We start from the raw sequence: 20,790 nt of genomic DNA on the forward strand, positions 1-20,790 counted from the left end.
GTTATGTGAAATTTTAATTTTATGAATACAATTATTATTTATTTTCGAATTGTTTTATTGCAATTAAACTTATAAGCAATCATAAATTTATTTTAAGTTTTTTTTTTTTTTAAATTAGGACATATTATTTATTTAAATGAAATTGAATCTTATAGTTATAGACAAATACAAAATTTTAATGTTTAAAAAATATAGCTTGTTTGATGATAAACTGGTTGCATACATTGCTATGACTCATCTGAAAACAGTCGTATAAGAACTAGAGTACGACCACCAAGTAATATGACAACCTAAACTACGTTACTATTATTACAGTTTATATTAAATAAAATAATTTAAAATAAATTATATTATGGTATATACAAAATGATTCAATTAAATGATTCTCTATAGGTTAAAAAGAGGAAGAAATATAAAATTTTGATTGGTGTTATAACGAAAAATTGACTACATATTTTTAATAAATTAATTAATTAACTTCTGTTTTATTGTTCATAAAACAATAGAGTCAGAAAAATTCTATGTATGTTCTAGGTAATTTTATTAAATTATACGTTCATCATGAATTTTATAATAGGAAAATTTATAAACTGCGTAGGCATATAAGATTTGAATAGACACATTGCCGAAATTTTAAAAATTTAGAAATTGAACTCCCGACAACCTGACTGAATTTTTTTTAAATATAACCAGGTAAGATTAAAATAATTATGGAAAGTTTATGCAAAAAAGTATGTTAATTAGAATTATTTCTCAGAAATGATTATTTCATTTCTGACCCGATATTTACCCACATATTTGTTTTTGTAAATATATTATTTTGTTTGTTTACGCTACGAAGTGTAACAAAAATTTGACACAATATATTTATATGTATTTGTTGAATTAAAGTACGACCACTTGAGGTGTTTGCTTTTTTTGCTAGTGATTTATTTTTAAATCATTTTCTGCAATTTTTAATGCACAAACAAAATACATGAATCACGTATCTTTTTAAACGTGACTAAAAATATTTTATTAGTTTTGCTGAGAAAAAGTTCATACGCAATTAACAATATATTGAATATGTTTCGGAAACTTCGATAACTTCACTTTTCAGCTTAACTAAATCAAATAAAATCAAATTAAAAACAAATTCATATGAAAGCATTTATTTTCACAATAAAGTTTCGGATGTTTTGAGAAATCAGACTCAATAAGTAAACTTTCAATTAGAGAATAATCCAATAATTGTGGAAACATTCCATTACACAATCCATGGAGTTACGCAATTTATGAATGAGTGTTCGGTGAGTAAAAATGCTTCTATAGGAAGCAAGTCCCGTTTCGTTGCATACCAACCCACAAGGAAATGAACACGAATTGACTGACTATACCTACAGTAGATACACTCATTTTAAACATTTACGTAATCTTCCATATTCTTAGTTTTGTTACAAGTGCCGTTTGCAAATGGGAAATGAATTACATAAACATAAGCCACTTGTGACGTAAATCTGTTCTTTATATTTAAATATGAACTTAAATTTCAGTGTATTAGCAATCAATATTTTTCACTGAAAATCCATGACTTTTTTTTATAAATTAAAAGATAAAATTTATTGTTATTTAAAATAAATTAAAATAATTATTTGTTTATTATTGTAATGTTGATATTTTACCTAACTTGGGTATTTCATTGATGATAGTATTATTAATGTAATTAATATTGGTATTGGTCAAATGAATGGTAAACATCTACTTTTTAGTTGTATTTGAACGGAGGTATGTTATTTGACTTGACAATAAAATTTTAATGGTATTTTGTTTTCTAACATCTGGAACAAAATTGTCAGTATCCGATTCTCGTTTTTGTTTAATAGTAATTACTATTATTTTAAATTTTGTATCGTATTTAGTTTGTTTTTATATAATCAGCTCGTAATACACCAATCACTTTTAAATATAATTTGTTAATTGAACATTTCGAGGTTACAAATTAATAGTAATTATTTCAATTTTAGATACTACTGCTGCGTGGCAAAGTGTTTTATAAAGACATTATTACATTAATTACTGTGAACCTTGTGAATCATCAATGTTAAAATTATGTTATTTTATTGTTCCAATCAAAATTATATACCAGCTTGTTAATAAAATAAATTTACATTAATAATTAGCAGCCACAACAATGCTGCAAAGTTGATAAAAAGTTTAATGGCAGCCATTAAGAGTCACTGATCTATAATATATACAACATTTTTTTGTTACTGATAAAATTATTTTCCTTAGAAAAGTGGAGTTTTGATAATTTATATCAGACAAAAAGAGCCAACGATAAAATATATTAAATACTTAACAATTGATTATTTTACCGTTACAATCTCTAATGAAACAATTAAACTGATTTTGGACGAATGTAGAAGAATAATAGAAGTTTCAATAATACTAAATAAGATACTAAATAGAATATTCGTGAATCTTAGAAGTCAACAAATGTGCTTGACCTGAATCAATTAATTCAACGTTAATTATATATTATGCAAAAATTAATTTTCTGATAGTACTTCCTTCTCCTAATTAATGGATTAACGGATATTTCACTAGTCTCATACATTGAATTGAATTGAATTTCTTCTTGACACTTAGACTTATGCAATACTTTTGACCTGTTAGAAATTTCTAAAGTACAGTTACATGAAGCGCATCTCGTACTTTTCTCGGTAGGTCCGATCAAAGAAATGGTGAAAGTATCAATAACACCAAGACTGCCAAAGTCGGGTAACTAACAACCGTATTGTCCCGGATGTTCGCACTGTACAGAAATACCATTTAAAAATTGGAAAATTGGAAATAATAGAAATATTTTTTTTTTTAGAGAAAATTACTTTTTTCCTGTTAATTATCATAATGGTCCATTAACAATAAGTTGTTCAAAGTGCATTTATAAAAAAGCATATTTACATTTCAATAACGTTTTCGATCGATGTTAATTGAATTTTTTATTTTTCGAAATTAATTAAGTGTAACTTAAAATAGAAACTAATTTTGGTTAATTAAGAACATCTACGAGAATAGAAAAATACGACATAATAAAAATACGTCCTGATTTAATTATAGTTTAAATTAATTTACAAAATGTATTTAGTGAAAATTATCCAAAACTGGCTTGTTGAACTTGTTGAACATGATTTCAAGGAACACGTATCAATATTTCTTTATAGTAATTTACTGGAACAATGGGTTTGTAAAGTAATTTAACTTAAGATTAACTTAAGAGTGATTGCACGATTTTATTATTAATGAAATAATATATTATTTTAACAGTGTCTATAGTTCGTAATTCGTCATCATTTATTTGTTCTATCACGAATTGCATGGTGCAAAAAAATTAAAAATATCTAATTACACAAACCTTCAGTTGAAATAACATTGTGCACAATTACTTGTGCATACAGAGTAAAATAATCACTATTGAATACACAACTAACGAATGTAAAATAAATATTAATAACAATTATCTGGTACTTATATTATTATTCTTAAGTACAAATATTCAATTTTTTGAATCTTATTTACATTTATAAAATGTGAATTCCGGAAACGGTTAATAAGAATACTGTTACGACGGTTTGTTGAATTTATGAGAAGTAATGTTGAGTATAAACCAAAACTAAAACTGGTAATTTGTGACTAACTAACTTTTTTTTTACTTTTACTATAATAATTAACATATTTTGTCAAGTTTTTAGAATATAATTATGTATATCGTGACACTTTTCAAATCATAGTATTATTTAGAGTGTCAATTTAAATAACAAATATATGAAATGATAATTTCAAGGAAATATATTAGAGCAAAAGAATATTGCATTGACCAACACTTCCATGTAAGCCGAAATCATTTAAAAACAAAATTTTAATTAATGACACATATTGTTTTGTTTGTCGATTTTGCAGTGTATCCGGTTAATAAATAGGTAATCCGATTGAACGAAAACAAATATCGGTGCACAAGTAAAAAAACATATCCGACAAAAAGAAGATCCTCGCCACGGTTCGATGCGCTTACGGTGCCACAACATCAAGAGCAACAGCAATCGCAATAGCAACGCGGTGGTACCCTGCTAATATATCAGTTCGCGTGGTGCGGCAACAGTCAGTCAGTCAGCCAGTCGGGACTGCAAGGTACCACTATCCATAGAGTGTAATCGTTCATCGCGTATTCAGTGTTGGTTCGCCGGTACTTACTATACAGTTCGATAAACCCGCATCACCATGAGCAAGGTAGGCGATTCAATTTTATTCCTGCTAGTTCTTTTGTTGTGCGAAAGGATGTTGTGCAGGAGATCACGTACGCTCGCCGATTATGAAGAACACGGGAAACGTAAATGGCAAACGAATACCATATAAACTTTTTACAACGACTTTCCACGTTTCTAATAATCAAATTTTAATTGTTTACAATTTAAACAAATTGTACAGTCTTTCCGCTTTTTATGGTTCTTAATCTTCACCACCGGCAATTCGAAAAGTCTAAGTGAAATTTAGTTCTTCTGTAACATGTTCTTATATCATATTGATTTAAATAAATAAATAAAACTTTTCAGAGTTAAAATATAAATAAAATAACAATATTCAAGGTCGGTTTTGTATACAATTTTATTATCACGTTGTAATTTTTCCAGCCGTAAATTATCGCTTCAGAACTAATAATAATGAAAATATTTTGATTTGATTGATTTTTGTGAGAAATATTATATATAAATACTTAGATGTGACTCTCGAATAATTTAACGGATGTCCTGACTATTAACAATAATTTATTCATTTTTAAAATACACCTTGATAACCATTCCATTTAATTACAATCTATTAAAAACATTTAAAACATACAAAAATACTTAAACACTTATTTTGATATCAGTTATACACATTTATCGGTTTTTGCTAATAAAGTATACATAAAACCGAATAGTTATATTAACAAAAAATGTTTCACATACTATTTGTTTGTAATTTTTTATAAACACTCTAATATTTCTCTTTATAAAACCAATAAATAAGTTAAAAATATTAATAAAGAACAGGATCATTTGCATTAAAATTTTGTAATTTCAAACATAAACATTAAGTTAAAAATTTGTTTATAATTATTTTTATAATGATTATATTATTGTCAGTTCACATAGAGATAATAAATTATGTCTAAATCTAATATTTAAATGTTTCATATTTACTGTTATCTAAATTCAGTATAAATTTTAAATAACCAAATAAGTCGGTGATATATAATACTAGGAAATAATTAAAAAAGTAAATGTTAAGTAGAGTAGGCCAAAGTTTTGTTTCGCTCTCTCCTCATTCGAAAATAAGAAGTAAAATTTTAGATAACAGTATTTAATTTGAATATATTATTTTAGATAATTAGTTTTCATTTGAATGAGTTGTTTTACTGTTTGAAATTAGTAGTAAAAAATTATTCGGAATCATTCAATTTTCTAAATACACGTAAAGGTGTAATTTTTTATTAAATTATTCATCAGTCTTTTCCAAGTTCCAATGATGACTAATCTAATATAACCAAATTCAATGACTCATTAATCGTCTACGTTAAAAACAATATTATCACCAACTTTTATGCTGTTAATCATTATTAGTTGATTTATGTAAATCAGTATTTCTACGAGTATACAGGTAGATAATCCGAATGTTTCATCTCAATGGAAGATGAAATAGTTCGACCCCTCAGTTTTCGGTTGTCAATCGCAAGTTAAACAGGGGTGCCAAGTTAAAAATGTCCGGTGCAAGTGATGTGAGTGATTTTCTATTGTCATAATTTGGCACAGCTTCTTGTTTTTTATAAGTTGTAATTGTAATGGAAAGTAAGATTGAAAGATATTAAATTTTTTATTCTGTGCTTCTTTTATGTTTGATTTCACCAACTATTCCTTATTTTATTATTGTACTTTCTCCGATTATTTTAAACTGCGTCGTTTTTCATTTTTGATGTAATTTTTCTCTGTGTTGCAGATTCTGGTCTATATTTTGGATAGAATTGTTTGGATGCTTGTAATTCTCGTAATTACAACACAGGCTCTACAAATGGCCGGAATTGTGGAATCCCCGAAAAGTTTAGGAGAAATCTCTTACTCTGACGTAAGTTATTGATTTGTTTTGGTATTTATACAAAAACATTTTGAGTAGTTTTTGTTGTATTTCCTATTTAATAGGTAATTGTAATTATTTAATTATCATTAATCAATAACGATAATTCCTTTTTGTTAACCCATTTTTCCAGTTATCAAGGTTTTAGTATTTTAAATCGAAGGTACAATTTGCGATAAAACTTGCCACTTTAAAAAACCAGTTAAACTTTTAGTAGCCTATTTAATATTTAATCAATGCCGATCATTCCCATTTTTACGTTTCAAGGTGGTAAATATATATATATATATATATATATATTTACTTAAAATACGTGACAATTCAGGGTAAGGTACAATTTTAATTAATTTTTAATTACCAAGTTTCTTGAGATTTATTTTCATCTGTAAAATTTAATAAACTGCAACGAATAATAAAGTAAATATATTAAATTTGTATTTATACTTCATACAGAAATGTTCAAGTATTTGCTTACATAAGTCCCATAAACCGAATCAGTGAGCGATTAGAAATTTCCATCTTTATGTAACTAAATTATTAATAAGACTTTCTAGTGGAGAAATGTGAAGTAAAAGTGATTATAAATTTATTAACATACGAGTAACTCTCGACTTGTTTACATCCAAACTGACAATATATTAACTGACCATGCACAATGTAAATAACTTAATATAAAAGTTGCCTGCATATAACTTAGTAAATCATAGATTGTTGTTGTGTCCATTTAAAAATTATTAACTTATTTAAATATTTAAATTAATATATTTTGTGCAATAAATGAAATTTTATTGCAGGGAAAGCATGTTCATATTTGCATATAATCTTTATGAGGAAGACAATAAATTTCTGCAATATTGTGATTATTCAGACTTTCACATTTACATCTTCCTTCGTTACATAAATATATAAATGTACATTCAATCTTACATAATATATTCGTTTATTTACATATGCATATGCTTATTAAATTAAGATTCACTTTTATCAGCCAATTTTTATGGTTATGAATTTCGAGTATTCATTTTTAGTCAGATTTTAGTTAGTTTATTCTTTCTTTTTTTTCAGAACAACAATTATAATTATCAGTTGGCTGTCGGAAATACTGATCTGAGAGGAAAACGTCAAACGGAAGAAAGATCGAAATTTATCGACAGTCTATTCAATGTAAGTATAAATATTAATTAATAATATATATTTGACAAGTTAAATTTTACGACATTAAATGGAACATCCCATTTTGTATGTAGTTTTGGTAAGGATTTGTTGTGGAACGCGTGCAAATTCTCACGATTTCTTTCAATACAATGTTTCCTGACTAAAACGGTACTGGTTACACTGCATTAAGGTCATTAGTTCTAATGGTACGCGTACATGACCTTAGCAATGAACGCACAGTTACGCTACGAAATCTCGCAATCAATTCCAAGCACATTTCCAACCTTATTACCATACAAAAACAGATTGTTTACCGATCATTTCGGTCACCGAATGTCATTCAAACCTTACCAAATGTATTTGTTATACATGGAAATGTCTAGTCTTGAATTTGGCAGGTTGAATTAATCGAGTCTTTTTTTTTAATTTACCAGAAACAATACGGCCAGGGTGAATATTTCTTCCGACTAGATAGAGCTAAAGTAATAACTGCAAAAATGTAAACACATGTAAGTTATTCAAATTTTGCTTTTTTACTTCACCTAATTCTCTTTGCTACATTTACAGTTAGTTGTCATTTTTTACATAATCAATTTGCTTTTTAAGTAGAGTAGTTTGCTTCTCACTATCATACATCCTTTCAACCCCATCATCCTTACATGTTTCATATTATCTTTCTTGCAGTTATTTCATATCGGTAGTTGCTTGCAATTTGAAATATTTGCATTTCCATTTAATTAATTATTGTATTGTTAATTTTCAGTTGCCAATTCAGACTTTGAATGCCTTAAACACATTGGTGCAAAACTCGAGACCAGCCTTTCAGAAATTTAGGGACTACATGCAAAGCAAATCTGGCAAAAGCACGACAACAACAAAAGCACCGGAAATCCGAGTCGAGAGCAATGTTAACACGTTGAGGAAAAGATCGCCGGTTTATATTAGACCAGTTGGAGAAGAGAGAGAAGCTGTTCAATCTTAATTATACGAATTAGTACTGTGTACTTGCATAAACATAACTGTACCTGTGAAATTTTACTTTTCGATCAATCATTCATCAATCATTGTTTCCATTTTACGGCTGATCTTTGATGTTGTTTTATTTGAAAAAAATGTATATTTTGTATATATTCCGTGATCAATGCAATTGTTCTTTTATTAGTTTTGTAGGAATATTAAGACTGTATATTGTAGAATTAAGGGAAATGTTATTTAAAATCATAAGACTTGTTTATGACAACAAATTGTATATTTTGTGATAAAATAATCTATATACATAAATTAATAACTTGTTTTATTTATTTATTCTCCAACAAGTTATTGAAAAAAAAAACAATTCAATGATTTGTTCTACTTATTTAAGCTGTATGCAAGTTGTAAAATGAATAATATACTATTGAATGACATTAACAAACTACTACCAATATTTTCATCGAATACATTACACTTATTTACAAATTAAGAATCATAAAAAATAGAAAAAATCTTTCATAAGTTGAATGTATACGGGACATACATTTAGTATCACACATTCAATAAGGAAATTGTGGGAAACAGTTTAGTGAAATGACCGTATTTGTCATATACGAATACTAAATGTATATTTATATACTTAACAATGAATGAACAATCTATACAGTGGTACCTCGACATACGAGTTTAATTCGTTCTGTAACCTTGTTCGTATGTCAAATTGCTCGTACCTCAAAGCAATTAGCCCTTAGCTGGCGTTATACCCTTTATCAACTCGCACACCTTGCTCATATTTTTCTATGATTTCACGCTTTAATTCAATAGACATCATCTGTTTCTTCTTCGGACCCATTGTTATAAAAATGTGATCATGTTTTGTTTTTGTGTGCACAAAAAGCAAAAAACGCGAAGCCAACTTATCAAAAATGTTTCAAAAACGAGGGAAACAAGCACACAGACTGAGGTCTAGTCTGAGGGAGAAACTGTTAGACGCTACACACGATTACTCGTATCTCAAAAGACATATGGGCACTCGTATATCGAGGTACCACTGTACAATTAAACAAAGGTATTTAAGTATTTCCTGGTTCCTAAATTCTCTAAATAGTTTTATCGGCATAGTAATTTAATAAGGACATTATATGACTTTGTTTACAGAAGAAAATCATTTATATTAAGGCCGAATTAAATTTGTGAAAAATTGTTACGAGTTATTTATTACTAAAAACAACGGAAGTGCGTAAACAAATTTCCGGTGCTAAGTAAAATATAATTATTTTCATTTATGATTTATCATACTCCATCAGTTTCAAGGTGTCAACAAATGTCACTGTGTCTGAAATGACAAGTGAGGAAAAACAGATTAATAAAGAAAACATTGTATTCAAACAACTTTCAAATAAAATAAAATTTAATTAAAGTTGATGTACAGTTATTTGTATTTTAATTAAACGAAACCAACCACTTATATCTTTGTAAATATTATAATGAAAATAAAATAAAATGGCATAAAATACGTTTCAGTAACAAGGACAGTTGTAGTAGATTCTAACAATTCCTTAACTTTCGAGGTTAATTATTAATTTCAAATCCCTAATTATTCTAGTTTGTTGTTAATATTGTATACTTCCTGGATATTACCCGACAAATAGTGAAAATAAAACATCGCATTGTACGAATGTGTTAATTAAATTAAAAAACACGCAGCCTAATAAATTATTAATGTGTGCATTATTCGGGAAGCAACGAAAACTCAAAGGAACGCAGTAGGTATGAAATTTATCATTTTTATAGTGTAATAAAACATTGTGTGATGGAGAAATAAAAAATGAAATTTCACTTTACTGAAAATTATATTAAAGTATGTGAAGCAACTAAATATAATGAAATCTTCCTACGAAAAAATTTCTCCACATTGAACAAACGTACCTTCGAATGATAGTTGTGATAATCAAATTTCGGTATTTGTATAAACGATTTATTTCAAATTTATTGCAAAAATTAATATTTAAAATAATCCGGTATAATAACTAATAATATCCAATATTATTATACTTTTAATGTAAATATTTGTAAGTTACAATTCACTATTTAAACAAACTAATCCCCTAACAAAATTGTAGACCTAAATATGTTTTATTGAATAGTAATTATTACCAAAAATTGCTAATTAGTCAATAAAAGATTATATTCCAAACGCCAACTAATTCTATTAAAAATTATGTATACACATTATAAAGAAGACTGTTTTGTCTGTAAGCGACTTTCTAATTTCAAATTATTCTAAAATTCAAAAGAAGTACGATACCAAACATTTGATGTAGCTTCGTTGGTTGCATAACTTCAATAATATTTATAAATAATCAACAATTATATTTAATACACTACATTTTACCAGTTGGTAATCCTGCAGTTAAGGTGGATATAATATGGTGCATGCGCATGCGTTAACATCCTCAGGATAGATACACCTTGTCGTGGTCCTGGCCCAGAACTCCTGGGGCACACTGTGCCCGACACAGTACCGCTCCACAAGCCAGTGGTAGTGGGAAGCTAACGGATCTAACTGCAATCCAATCCATCCCCAGGGAGATCTCGAATATACGTTCTTTTCCCCCATGTATGATTTATCATACATGGTAAACACTATGGCCATGATCTTCGGATCGGTACTCGGAGAGATGTTTTTAAACTTTCCCCAAAAAAAAAAAAATGCGTTAACCTAATCAGTTTCTTATTTTACAGAAATTCAACTAATATATAACCATATTTAGACTTCAAATTTTAATTTAGTATAAGGCTGCATTCTTTCATCGGCGATATAGTTCTATATTTTATAATAGTAAGCTTTCTTATAAGCGAAACATTTGCCCTTTCAACAATCACGTGTATTGTTCGTTAATAATGCATGACTATTATTTGCTGTACTCCGTAGCTTATGTGAATACACTATAGGTTCACATTTATGTTTGTCAATTATATTATCAAAGTAAAGTTTCTATGTATTTTGTTTAAATTAAAGTTAAGAATATTCTTTAAAAAGATCTAAACTGAAAATTTACCAAATAATTATTATCAAGTTAAAGTTGAAGAATTCCTAAACAATGAATCATGATATTCCGCAACCAACCTTACCAGAGTACTAAATTCAAGGAAACCTAATTCCGTTCGGTTATATGTTATGTTCTTCCTGCTTAATTAATTAAAACTAATATGATCAAAATTATTACATATTTGTATATGGAAACAACTTGACTGTTGTCTATTGTTTTTTTTTTGCATTCAATGTAATATATAAAAAGAACGAATTAAAAATTTACTTTGAATTAAATTTTATATTGTTCATATCTGGTTAGATTAGATTTCGTCCGTCACGAAATAAACGAAATATACTGAAAAAAAATTCACCCTTGGAGACTCATCCTGTATAAGAAATGTTAGACCGAAGTGGAATTTGGGATATTGTCCCGTTTTCAAGCGAAACTAGAAATGGTTTGGTGCCGAATTCCCGACGTACATTGAATTAAAGATTTCTAGGACGCAGTACATTTACATGTCTTACTTAAAGGAAACAGTGTGACGATTCGGAGAGGCTTAATCAGAGGTTTTATATATTCGTTGTGCCATTATATCAGGGAGAAGTTGATAGTAATTACTGTGAAGAAGAGGGAATTATACTACTACGATGGCTGACGAATTTACCAGAGATGAATGTCTTAAAAAATACATGGTTCATGTTAAATGTCGGCATTAAGAAACGAATAACGTTACCTCGAAAGTACTTGTATAACGACAAACAGGTTGAGAGCATGTATTAATGCACTGAATGATTAGAATTTATTTTTGAGTTGTGGTTTTTGTTGCTAATTTAAAAATAAATTGGTTAAAATATAATACTGACAAATAATATTTAAAATTACAAATTTTAATAATACTATTAAAAATTATTTTTTAATATGTTTAAAATTAATTGTTCTGCAACTTTTACTAGGGTAGATACACTTTCTCTACATCCTGCTTAATTCAGTCGTATTTCATTTAAAAACATTATTTCAAGTAAATAGTACGTAATTACATGTAATTATGTGATGCGACAAGGATTTTTTTTTATTTCAGTTCCAATTTTATTTTACCGTTATTTGACATCATTGTAACTAATGTTACAAAAATAGAAAAAAAATTGAAAAAATTATTATTTTATTACAACACAAATTCAATTTTTTTTCTATACCATAAGTACTATAAGTATATCATTTTTAGTAAAATAATTATTAGGTAAAGTTAATTAAATAAATTTTTACATTTAAATTATTTAGTTTTAACAGCAGATTAAATACAATTTTCTTTAATTAACTAACTAAGGAACATAACAATTATAATAATTATACAACAGAATATAATATATCTATCCCTAAATCCGAATGTCAAACGCAATAAAACTGGTCTTGATCTTATTCAAGGTAATTCTTTCTTCTAAAATAACTTTAAGGAGATACAATCATTTCCGATTATTTTATCTAACGTTTATTTCGTAAAATCTAATTATGCCTAATTTAAATTTTACTCTGAATGAACAATATTAATTAGCTGTTAAATTAAATTTGTAATTTTATAAAGGTTACTTTTACAAAATTAAATTTCTATTGAATTATTAATTTTACAATGATAACAACTGTGGAATCGTTTATAATTTGAGTGTTAAAGACAGTTGACAATTTTACATTTTATAAATATTATATGTAATGTAATATTGGCCTTATTATAGGAAAGAAAAAATATACTTAAAACATAATGTAAACTAAGGTAGAAAATTAATATTTTATTATTTTATAAGAATATTTAGTTAAAATTAATTAATTCTTATTCGTTGATTTTGACGTCAATAATAAATTACAAGAAAAACGAAATAAAAAACCGCAGATTTAGGATAAACTCGCTGAACAAATTCCGAATCAGAATCGACCTTCGACCACCGACAACTGAAATAATTAGCTCCTCTCCCAGTACAGGAGTCACCAAGCGGATCATATATATAGTTTAGACCATTAATAAATCAGTACCACCGCGACAAGACAACACGAAACAGGGAAGAACCAAAGATAAGTGTTACATTCTATCATTAGTGTTGTTATTATTATTGTGGTAAGTCAATTCAAATTATTTATTTACTGCAAATATTAAACATTTATTTTCTTTAATTGAATATTTTGTTAAAATTAACTTGACTTGCATCTCGTTTATACTTCCTCAACGTAGAAGTTTTCCTTGAAGCATATCTTGCATGTTGGGATTTGCAACACATTTTACCGCTTTTTCTATCAACTTATTTGAAAATTATTCAATTTATTTATTCGATCCACTTAAATGAATAGTAAATGTTTAAAGTTTTGTTTAGCTTTGTATAAATTAGTTGAATATTTTCTCAAATAATGTTTGGATACAATTTAAATAAATTAATTAATAACAGGAAAAGCAAACTGATTTGTAAATATTTAATCTTTAAGTTAAGTTTAGAAAAGTCAAGGTACTTTTATGTAATACCATTCAATAAAAAATATTCACATAAAAATAATTGCAAACGCAAATGCAATTATTTTTAATTTAAATTTATTAACTTAAAATTTTAAGTCTTTTACAAGGACCTACCAATTAGATGTTAATGCTTGGTTTATTCATAATGTGTTTAAATTCGATAAGCACCTATTGTTTCTACATATTTGTCTTCCTAAATTGAAATAGTTGTTAAGAAAATTTGACTTGAAAAAGCCTTATTAGTATTCCACAAGTCGTATTGTCGACAAATCCTTGAAGGACTTTTATAGTTGAAACTTCGAACTGCATGTTTATCACGTTAAATGACTTATAAAAAAGAAATTTATATTATTAATTGCTTAATCTACCTATAAACAAGTTTACAACGTCATATTCAAGGAAAAATTTTTAGTAACGGAAACCTTTTGTCTCAGGTAGTGAATGTGTCGTTTTTAATTGTTTTGGGAACGCTTCCAATTTTAACTAACATTCCCTCTTCTAATGGTTTAAGTTTAGATAAACTTAATTCAGTCGAGACATTTGGGTAAGATATAATAATATATAACTTCCTTCCTTTTCAGGCAAAATGTGGAAAAGTCTTGCTTTGGTCGCTATCTTTTCCGTTCTAGCACAATCAGCCCCTGCACCCCAAGCCAGCGAAGAAGTAAGTGCGGAATTTCCGTTAGTTTTAAATTCGTTTGACATTAAAAACAGTTGGGAATTTTTCAAAATATATTTAAATCTCTGTTGTGTCGAACCGGTTTTAACATAGTTAAATTTGAAATAAACCGCTTAATTTGCAATTAATTTAAATAAAATTTTAGTAAATAAATAGAATATTTACATCTGAATTTTGATTTATTAATTACAAATATTAAAGCAAGAGTCTCATTTTATAAATATTTAAAATTTTAGATTCCCCCATTAATCTCCTTCAAAAATGGCAGAGTGGGAGTAAATTTCCTCGGTTTTAAAGCGTCGGCCGGATTAGGAGGGTTATTGACCGGAAACGCAGCTGACGGTGGGCTCGGAGCTTCAGCCGAAACACCGTTCGGACAAAGAGCCGGAGCAGGACTCGGAGGAGTCGTCGATGGAAACGGTAACTCTCAAGGATATAAATATCATTATCATCAGAAGCGGTTTTCGACGTACAATCAGCCTCGAGAAATTGTCGAGCAAATTGTAAAAGAACGAATGGGAAACAGTGAAACGTCGACTGAAACAACGGCGTAACTGAATTAGTACATTTTAGGCAATTCTTATATCAGATTTGTTTAACAACCAAAGACTTGTTTTTAGACATTTTCGATTGTAACTGCACAAAAATATGTATATGTAGCACCCAAATTTTATTTACAAAATAAAATATATCTTTTTGATCTGTTTTCGTATCAAAATTGTTTTACAAAGACGTTTCATTTATCAGAGAATTATTTAGAAACTATTTAATTAATTTATAACTACAATACCAAATTATATCTCTCTAAAAAATAAAAGTTTCAAATGGAAATTTTAAGCGAACTTTTCCATTGTCTTTACAAAATTATCGTTTTCTTTTCGTGTAGAGTAACTATACTTACGTAGGAACTTGTTTCGTCAGATGTGGCTAAGGCCAGGGTCGGTTAAGGTCATTAAAAAGATGAGACCACTTCAAACTGTTTGTCTAAGTATTTTGCATATGCAAATTACAATATTAAGTATATATTTGGCAAACCATTTTTTCTGTTTTATTACGAACTCTTATTAGGTTTTTAGCTATATTTATCTATTTACTTGATTCGGTAACAAAATTTTTGAATAAAAAATTAATTCCTTTTTATTTTTCTTGTGAATATACAATGAATAATGAATATATAATTCATTCTACGATCAGAATTATACAAAACATTTAGTTGTGTCCTCCACTTAAAAAAAACTAATACAATCTCTCATTATCATATATTTTTATGCTATAATGGAAAATCCGGAAATGCGTTATATTATTAAAACTCATGTTTATATTAGTCATATCTATTTGCGTAATTGTTTAGTTAATGGCAATTTTACTTACTTCTATATTGTCAAGTTTAAAGGGTACGATTATAATTTACAATAGTTTCTTTTTAATTCAAAATAATGATGGTACATTTTTCAAGAATAAATATATTTACCTAATTGATTAATGTTTTGTGAATATAAAATGTTTGAGTATTGTAGAAACATTAAACTTGAAAAATAATACAATTTTAGGTAGATCTGCGGGAGGTCTTTATGCAGGCGCCACGGCAGGAAACGGTCTAGCAGCTGGTGCGGGACTCGGAGGTGTGGCCGGAGAATCCGGAACCTACGGTGGATCCTTCGCTGGCGCCACGAATCCCTATTCAGGCCACCAAGTCGTCAAAGCGTCCGAAAGTGGGACCATTGTTGAGGCACCAATCTCCGTGCGTAAAGAAGTTCACGTAAACGCTGTTCCTACTACTACTTACGTAAAGACCAGGTACACACACACACACACACACACACACACATAATTCAATGTTTATGATAATGTGTTCATTTATTTTTTACACTCTGTGCTTTATAATCGGATGGAGTAATGAGTTTCACATGGTTCTGCTTAATTAGTGTAACTGTTTACATCATTGATGGATTTGAATTAGTCTAGATTAGTGCTAGATACAGGTAGTTTTGTTATTTAGGTTTAGCGAGGAGGTTGTTAATCCGGGAAGTATCAAGGTCGTACAGAAAATCAAACATCGTCCACATCATCACAAAGTACATTATAAATATATGTAAGTAATTAGTTCCGTTCATTGAAATCATTTTTATCGATCTAGTTCCCATAAATAATCTATATCTAATACGTTTACAAGATTAATGCACCCATTACATGGCCTTTTGCACCCCACTATTAACATTTTCAGTAACTCATACTATGGACCAAGTGTCGGAACCTTTGGTGCCGGAGGAATTGAGGCTGCAGTAGCACCTGCTCCAGTACACAGTACTGTAACAGTAACTAAAACTGCCACCCCACAGTTGTACAATGACATCTTCAACGTAAGTAACACAGCTCAAATATAATTGTCAACGGATTCTAAAGAACGAATGTTGATAACATTAATTGCTAATTGTTGCGTTAATCTTTTAGATCCCAATCTCAACCTTGGGTGCAGTGAATAAACTGCTGAATGGCATTGCGTCAGGAACGTCTGGATCAGTTGCAGTTTCCAAGCAAATCACAGTTGGAAAATAGTATTTGGTATTTATTGGTGATTTATAAATTATTTTATACTTAGAGGTTAATAAAAAATATTTTATAAAATTATACTTTTAATTTTTTTAACAGAAATTGCTATTTTAAATATTAATTAGTAAAGCTGATGTAGAATTTCTTTCAAATATTTTTTGGGTGTTTCGAGTGTAGTTTTATTTTACTAAAGCAGCTTTTAACTGTACTTACATGTGATGATAATCTTCAAATTTCATTAGCCATTGAGTATTGATTTCAGGTTCACTTTTCTCTCAATTTAAACAAAATATATACATAATCTCTTTCATCCCAATGGGTCGTTTTAGGCCTGGTACATACATTCGGTTTTAAAGGTTGCGATTTGAGAAATAGGTTGTGTACATTTTTTCTATTTATGCACTTAAGTAAAATGAACTTATTTTAGAATCAACATAATTAATTAATATGGATTTAAAAACGATTTTGAAATTAATGATCACCTTAATTTAATATTTTCTAATACAAATTTGATATATTATAATTTGTTGAAATGTTGGCTTACTTGTTTACTCTGCAATCTCTCATAAATATACCATTTAAAACTTTCCATTTATTTAACCCAACCGTAACAATTTTCTTTGGCGCTTCCGAAAAAGTAAAATTTTCCAATACAAGGTAGGTATCGCATCGCAGAACGACCCAAGAACCGGCAAAGAACCCGAGAACCATCGTGAAAGTGGTAGGAGTGCTGAATGCACGGGTGGGCACGAACCTCGCTCTATTCATTGCACTTCCAGACCTGTTGCAGTTTCGTTCTTCATTCAATTTACTGTGCTTACTACGGTTATCACTTTCAAATAAGTGAAATTTTACAGGTAAGTTATTGTGATTTATTATATTCTTATTACATCTTTAGGTTAATATTCTTACTTAATTCAATTTCAAAGTTCTTTTTTCTTTTTGTTATTTATAGATCACTATATGTTATTTTAATAATATATTTTTATATATTTTTTAATAATATCTAGTGATTGAAATTTAACATCTTTTTAAAACCTTTTATTTTATTAAATGTCGATTAATGAATCAAATACACATTAATCTATTACGTCTTCATGCATGCATGTATGTATCGTAATAACTGCACTTACATAAAGTTAAACAAATAAATAATTGAGAGAAAGAAACTTGTTATGATCATATTGTACCATAAAATTGAAAAAATATTTCAATTAAAAAAATAATTTCAAATTACAAAAAGTTTTCCTCAAATGTCTGACTAATATTAGTTTATTTAAATTCATGGTAAATTAATTTGTATATTATTCGTATAATAATATGTAATTGCCATTATTTTGAACATGCAAATAAATAATTAGTTTTAATACGACAACAAAATGAAACATTTGAACGACGTAAATAAATGATTTGGAGTAAAATCAATTAAGTATAATTTTTGTTTATAAAAATTTAATAATTATTTATTATTATTATGTAGTTTGTGTTAGTTTAGATTCATAAAATTGTAACCTTGTTAATAATATTCAAATTAAATAATTTGGAACAGTGTTTAGTGGTCCAAGTTACAACATAATTATTAATTGTGGTTTTCTGACCAATGATTTTTTTGACTCGGTATTAAAGTTCAGGTGACTCTCCTGCAATATTAATTAATATCGTAAACTTTGAAACTAATTTTTGCATAAGTTAAGATTCCACGAAACACTTTCAATTATTCATTGTTGAAGGCCTTATAGACCGTTGTAAATTAAATGAGCCAGCATCGCAAGAAATAGTTGCACTGCATTTGCACTGCTGTCAACCAACAATCATGAAAACAATTTTTTAAACTTTATCGAAACATGTCTGAAATCCTGCGAATTTAAGCATGTCAAGTAGAAAGTCTGCCTATTGAATAATACACATTATATAACTGTGAGCATTTTGATATGGGCAACTTAATCAATCGCATTTTCGTGATACACACAAAAACCACTCGCCATTTTGCAACACTGGGAAAATACTTGCCAAATGCAAACCATAAATGTAAATTTTCGTTACGGGAAAAGTTTCTTACGCAATTTTTTAATCGTCGCGAAATACTCGACTTAAATTAATCGCATGTGAATTACTTCAATTCATTTGTTAATGTCTTATTGTTGTTTTCAATTTAACTTTCACATAAATGCATCACAAATGCAATCAACTATTAAGTATGACTAGACGATCATCTAATCGGGCAACTCATTTAAGTTTCAAAACTAATTACAAACTTCTGTTCCAATGTTCTACAACAATTTATTAATCACCAAACATACCACAATATAATTAGGAATTTATTGGTAATTATTATTGTACAATATCTTTGACGAGGTACATTTTTTATACAATAATAATGTTAAAACTGGAAAAGTGTAACAACATGTTCCCCAAACTTTTACTAGTGTCCGATGTTTCACATTATATTAAATTAATTACTCTTTTCACACTATATGTTTACATATATGAAATTGGTGTAAGAAAATTTCATTAAATACAAGTAGTTATATGTGGCGTTGACATAGCTTTCTAATATGTGTCATAAATCTTCAAAACTGATTCAATTTTCAAATCGAAGGCAACAGATAAAAGTTATCCTGTACTTTGATTTACAGGAAATGTAAATATGTATATAAAATCATAATTGTTTAAACTGTTGTAATTTGTTTAAATCATTTATCCTTGTTGCAGTAATGGCTTTTCTTAAAGTAATTATCTTGTTCGTGAGTTTAGCTACAGTTGTTTTATCTAAACCAGCCAGTAACGAACAACTAGACAACGTAAGTTAATACAATATTTTTTTAAATTAATTGATAGACTTATTCATTTTAGGCTTCCGTTAATGACCCATCAATAAACGCAGTAGCAGTTAAAAAAAGTGACGAACTTACTAAAAAAGATACGTCTGTTGAAATTAGCGGTATCACAACTGGAGTGGAACCAACTCCATCAGAAACTCCGTCTCTGTTCAAGCCACAGAGAGCTGGAACAATGTTTGCCAGATTCATTGACGACATCTTTCAGGTAACGGTAACGGTAATTCTGAAATTTTTAGGCAAATGAATCTTCGTTTCAGATTCCCATAACTGTGCTTCAATCAGTCGCCAAATTGATCACAAACCCATTTACAACATCCAAGAAAACAACTCCAGAAGCTACGATCGAACAACAGTGATTTTTAGATATCCTATAACTCAAGATTTATTAAATATTTGTATATATCTTAATTATATTTTATGTAAATATGCATTCTCTCTTAACATCGTTAGAGTTAGATTAAAGCAATAATTTGCTATGCAAATGACTATTTTAGGGATAAATTAAGTGAAAATTTCTAATTGAAACTTCACACCCAATGAATTAATTTAATATGAGAGACATCTAAATTTGTTAAATAATTTCATGTTTAATATTTTTGTTGTCAATTTTATAAAACATACATTTAATATTATTTTAATCACGTTGCAACAGTGTTCGATTATCAGGATTGGTAATATTAATCAGAATAGTTACGTCAACAGGATTAAATGAATGAGAATTTTCAATTCTATTAATGGAAACGGGAACATACAATGTAGTACTTTATTTCTTGTTTATTAGATCAATTTTATATATAGTTTTTTATTAATTTATTTAAAAGCCATTTCAAAAATAAAATATATTTTTGCAGGTTTGTATTTATTTTTGTTAAATTTTTCAAATTACTAACAGAATAATGTGAACTAATTTAAGAA

The 20,790-nt window shown here is 28.1% G+C and overlaps 3 protein-coding genes across 5 annotated transcripts; all 3 read left to right on the forward strand.

Annotated features, from left to right (window-relative positions):
• Positions 1-4,135: 4,135 nt before the first annotated feature.
• On the forward strand, positions 4,136-8,532 carry LOC109608927 (uncharacterized). Its single transcript, XM_020025487.2, has 4 exons — positions 4,136-4,266; positions 6,013-6,138; positions 7,213-7,311; positions 8,066-8,532. The coding sequence occupies exons 1-4, from the start codon at positions 4,258-4,260 to the stop codon at positions 8,282-8,284; spliced, it is 453 nt and encodes a 150-aa protein (XP_019881046.1). The 5' UTR covers positions 4,136-4,257; the 3' UTR covers positions 8,285-8,532.
• Positions 8,533-13,268: 4,736 nt separating this feature from the next.
• LOC109608908 (glycine-rich protein 1) lies at positions 13,269-17,113 on the forward strand. Of its 2 annotated transcripts, XM_020025464.2 has the most exons (7): positions 13,276-13,416; positions 14,388-14,470; positions 14,722-14,905; positions 16,036-16,282; positions 16,485-16,577; positions 16,710-16,845; positions 16,937-17,113. In XM_020025464.2, the coding sequence occupies exons 2-7, from the start codon at positions 14,393-14,395 to the stop codon at positions 17,039-17,041; spliced, it is 843 nt and encodes a 280-aa protein (XP_019881023.1). In that variant the 5' UTR covers positions 13,276-13,416; positions 14,388-14,392; the 3' UTR covers positions 17,042-17,113. The 2 variants fall into 2 exon arrangements, with proteins under 2 accessions (XP_019881024.1, XP_019881023.1); XM_020025465.2 differs by lacking the exon at positions 16,710-16,845 and having other exon boundaries at positions 13,269-13,416.
• Positions 17,114-17,429: 316 nt separating this feature from the next.
• On the forward strand, positions 17,430-20,733 carry LOC126266220 (uncharacterized). Of its 2 annotated transcripts, XM_049969749.1 has the most exons (4): positions 17,430-17,892; positions 19,748-19,836; positions 19,889-20,080; positions 20,133-20,733. In XM_049969749.1, exons 2-4 carry the CDS (start codon positions 19,750-19,752, stop codon positions 20,229-20,231), a joined length of 378 nt encoding a protein of 125 aa, XP_049825706.1. In that variant the 5' UTR covers positions 17,430-17,892; positions 19,748-19,749; the 3' UTR covers positions 20,232-20,733. The 2 variants fall into 2 exon arrangements, with proteins under 2 accessions (XP_049825706.1, XP_049825707.1); XM_049969750.1 differs by lacking the exon at positions 17,430-17,892 and having other exon boundaries at positions 19,599-19,836.
• The last annotated feature ends 57 nt before the right edge of the window (positions 20,734-20,790 follow it).

The sequence above is a fragment of the Aethina tumida genome, chromosome 7 (genome assembly GCF_024364675.1).
Source record: "Aethina tumida isolate Nest 87 chromosome 7, icAetTumi1.1, whole genome shotgun sequence".
Classification (NCBI taxonomy): domain Eukaryota; kingdom Metazoa; phylum Arthropoda; class Insecta; order Coleoptera; family Nitidulidae; genus Aethina; species Aethina tumida.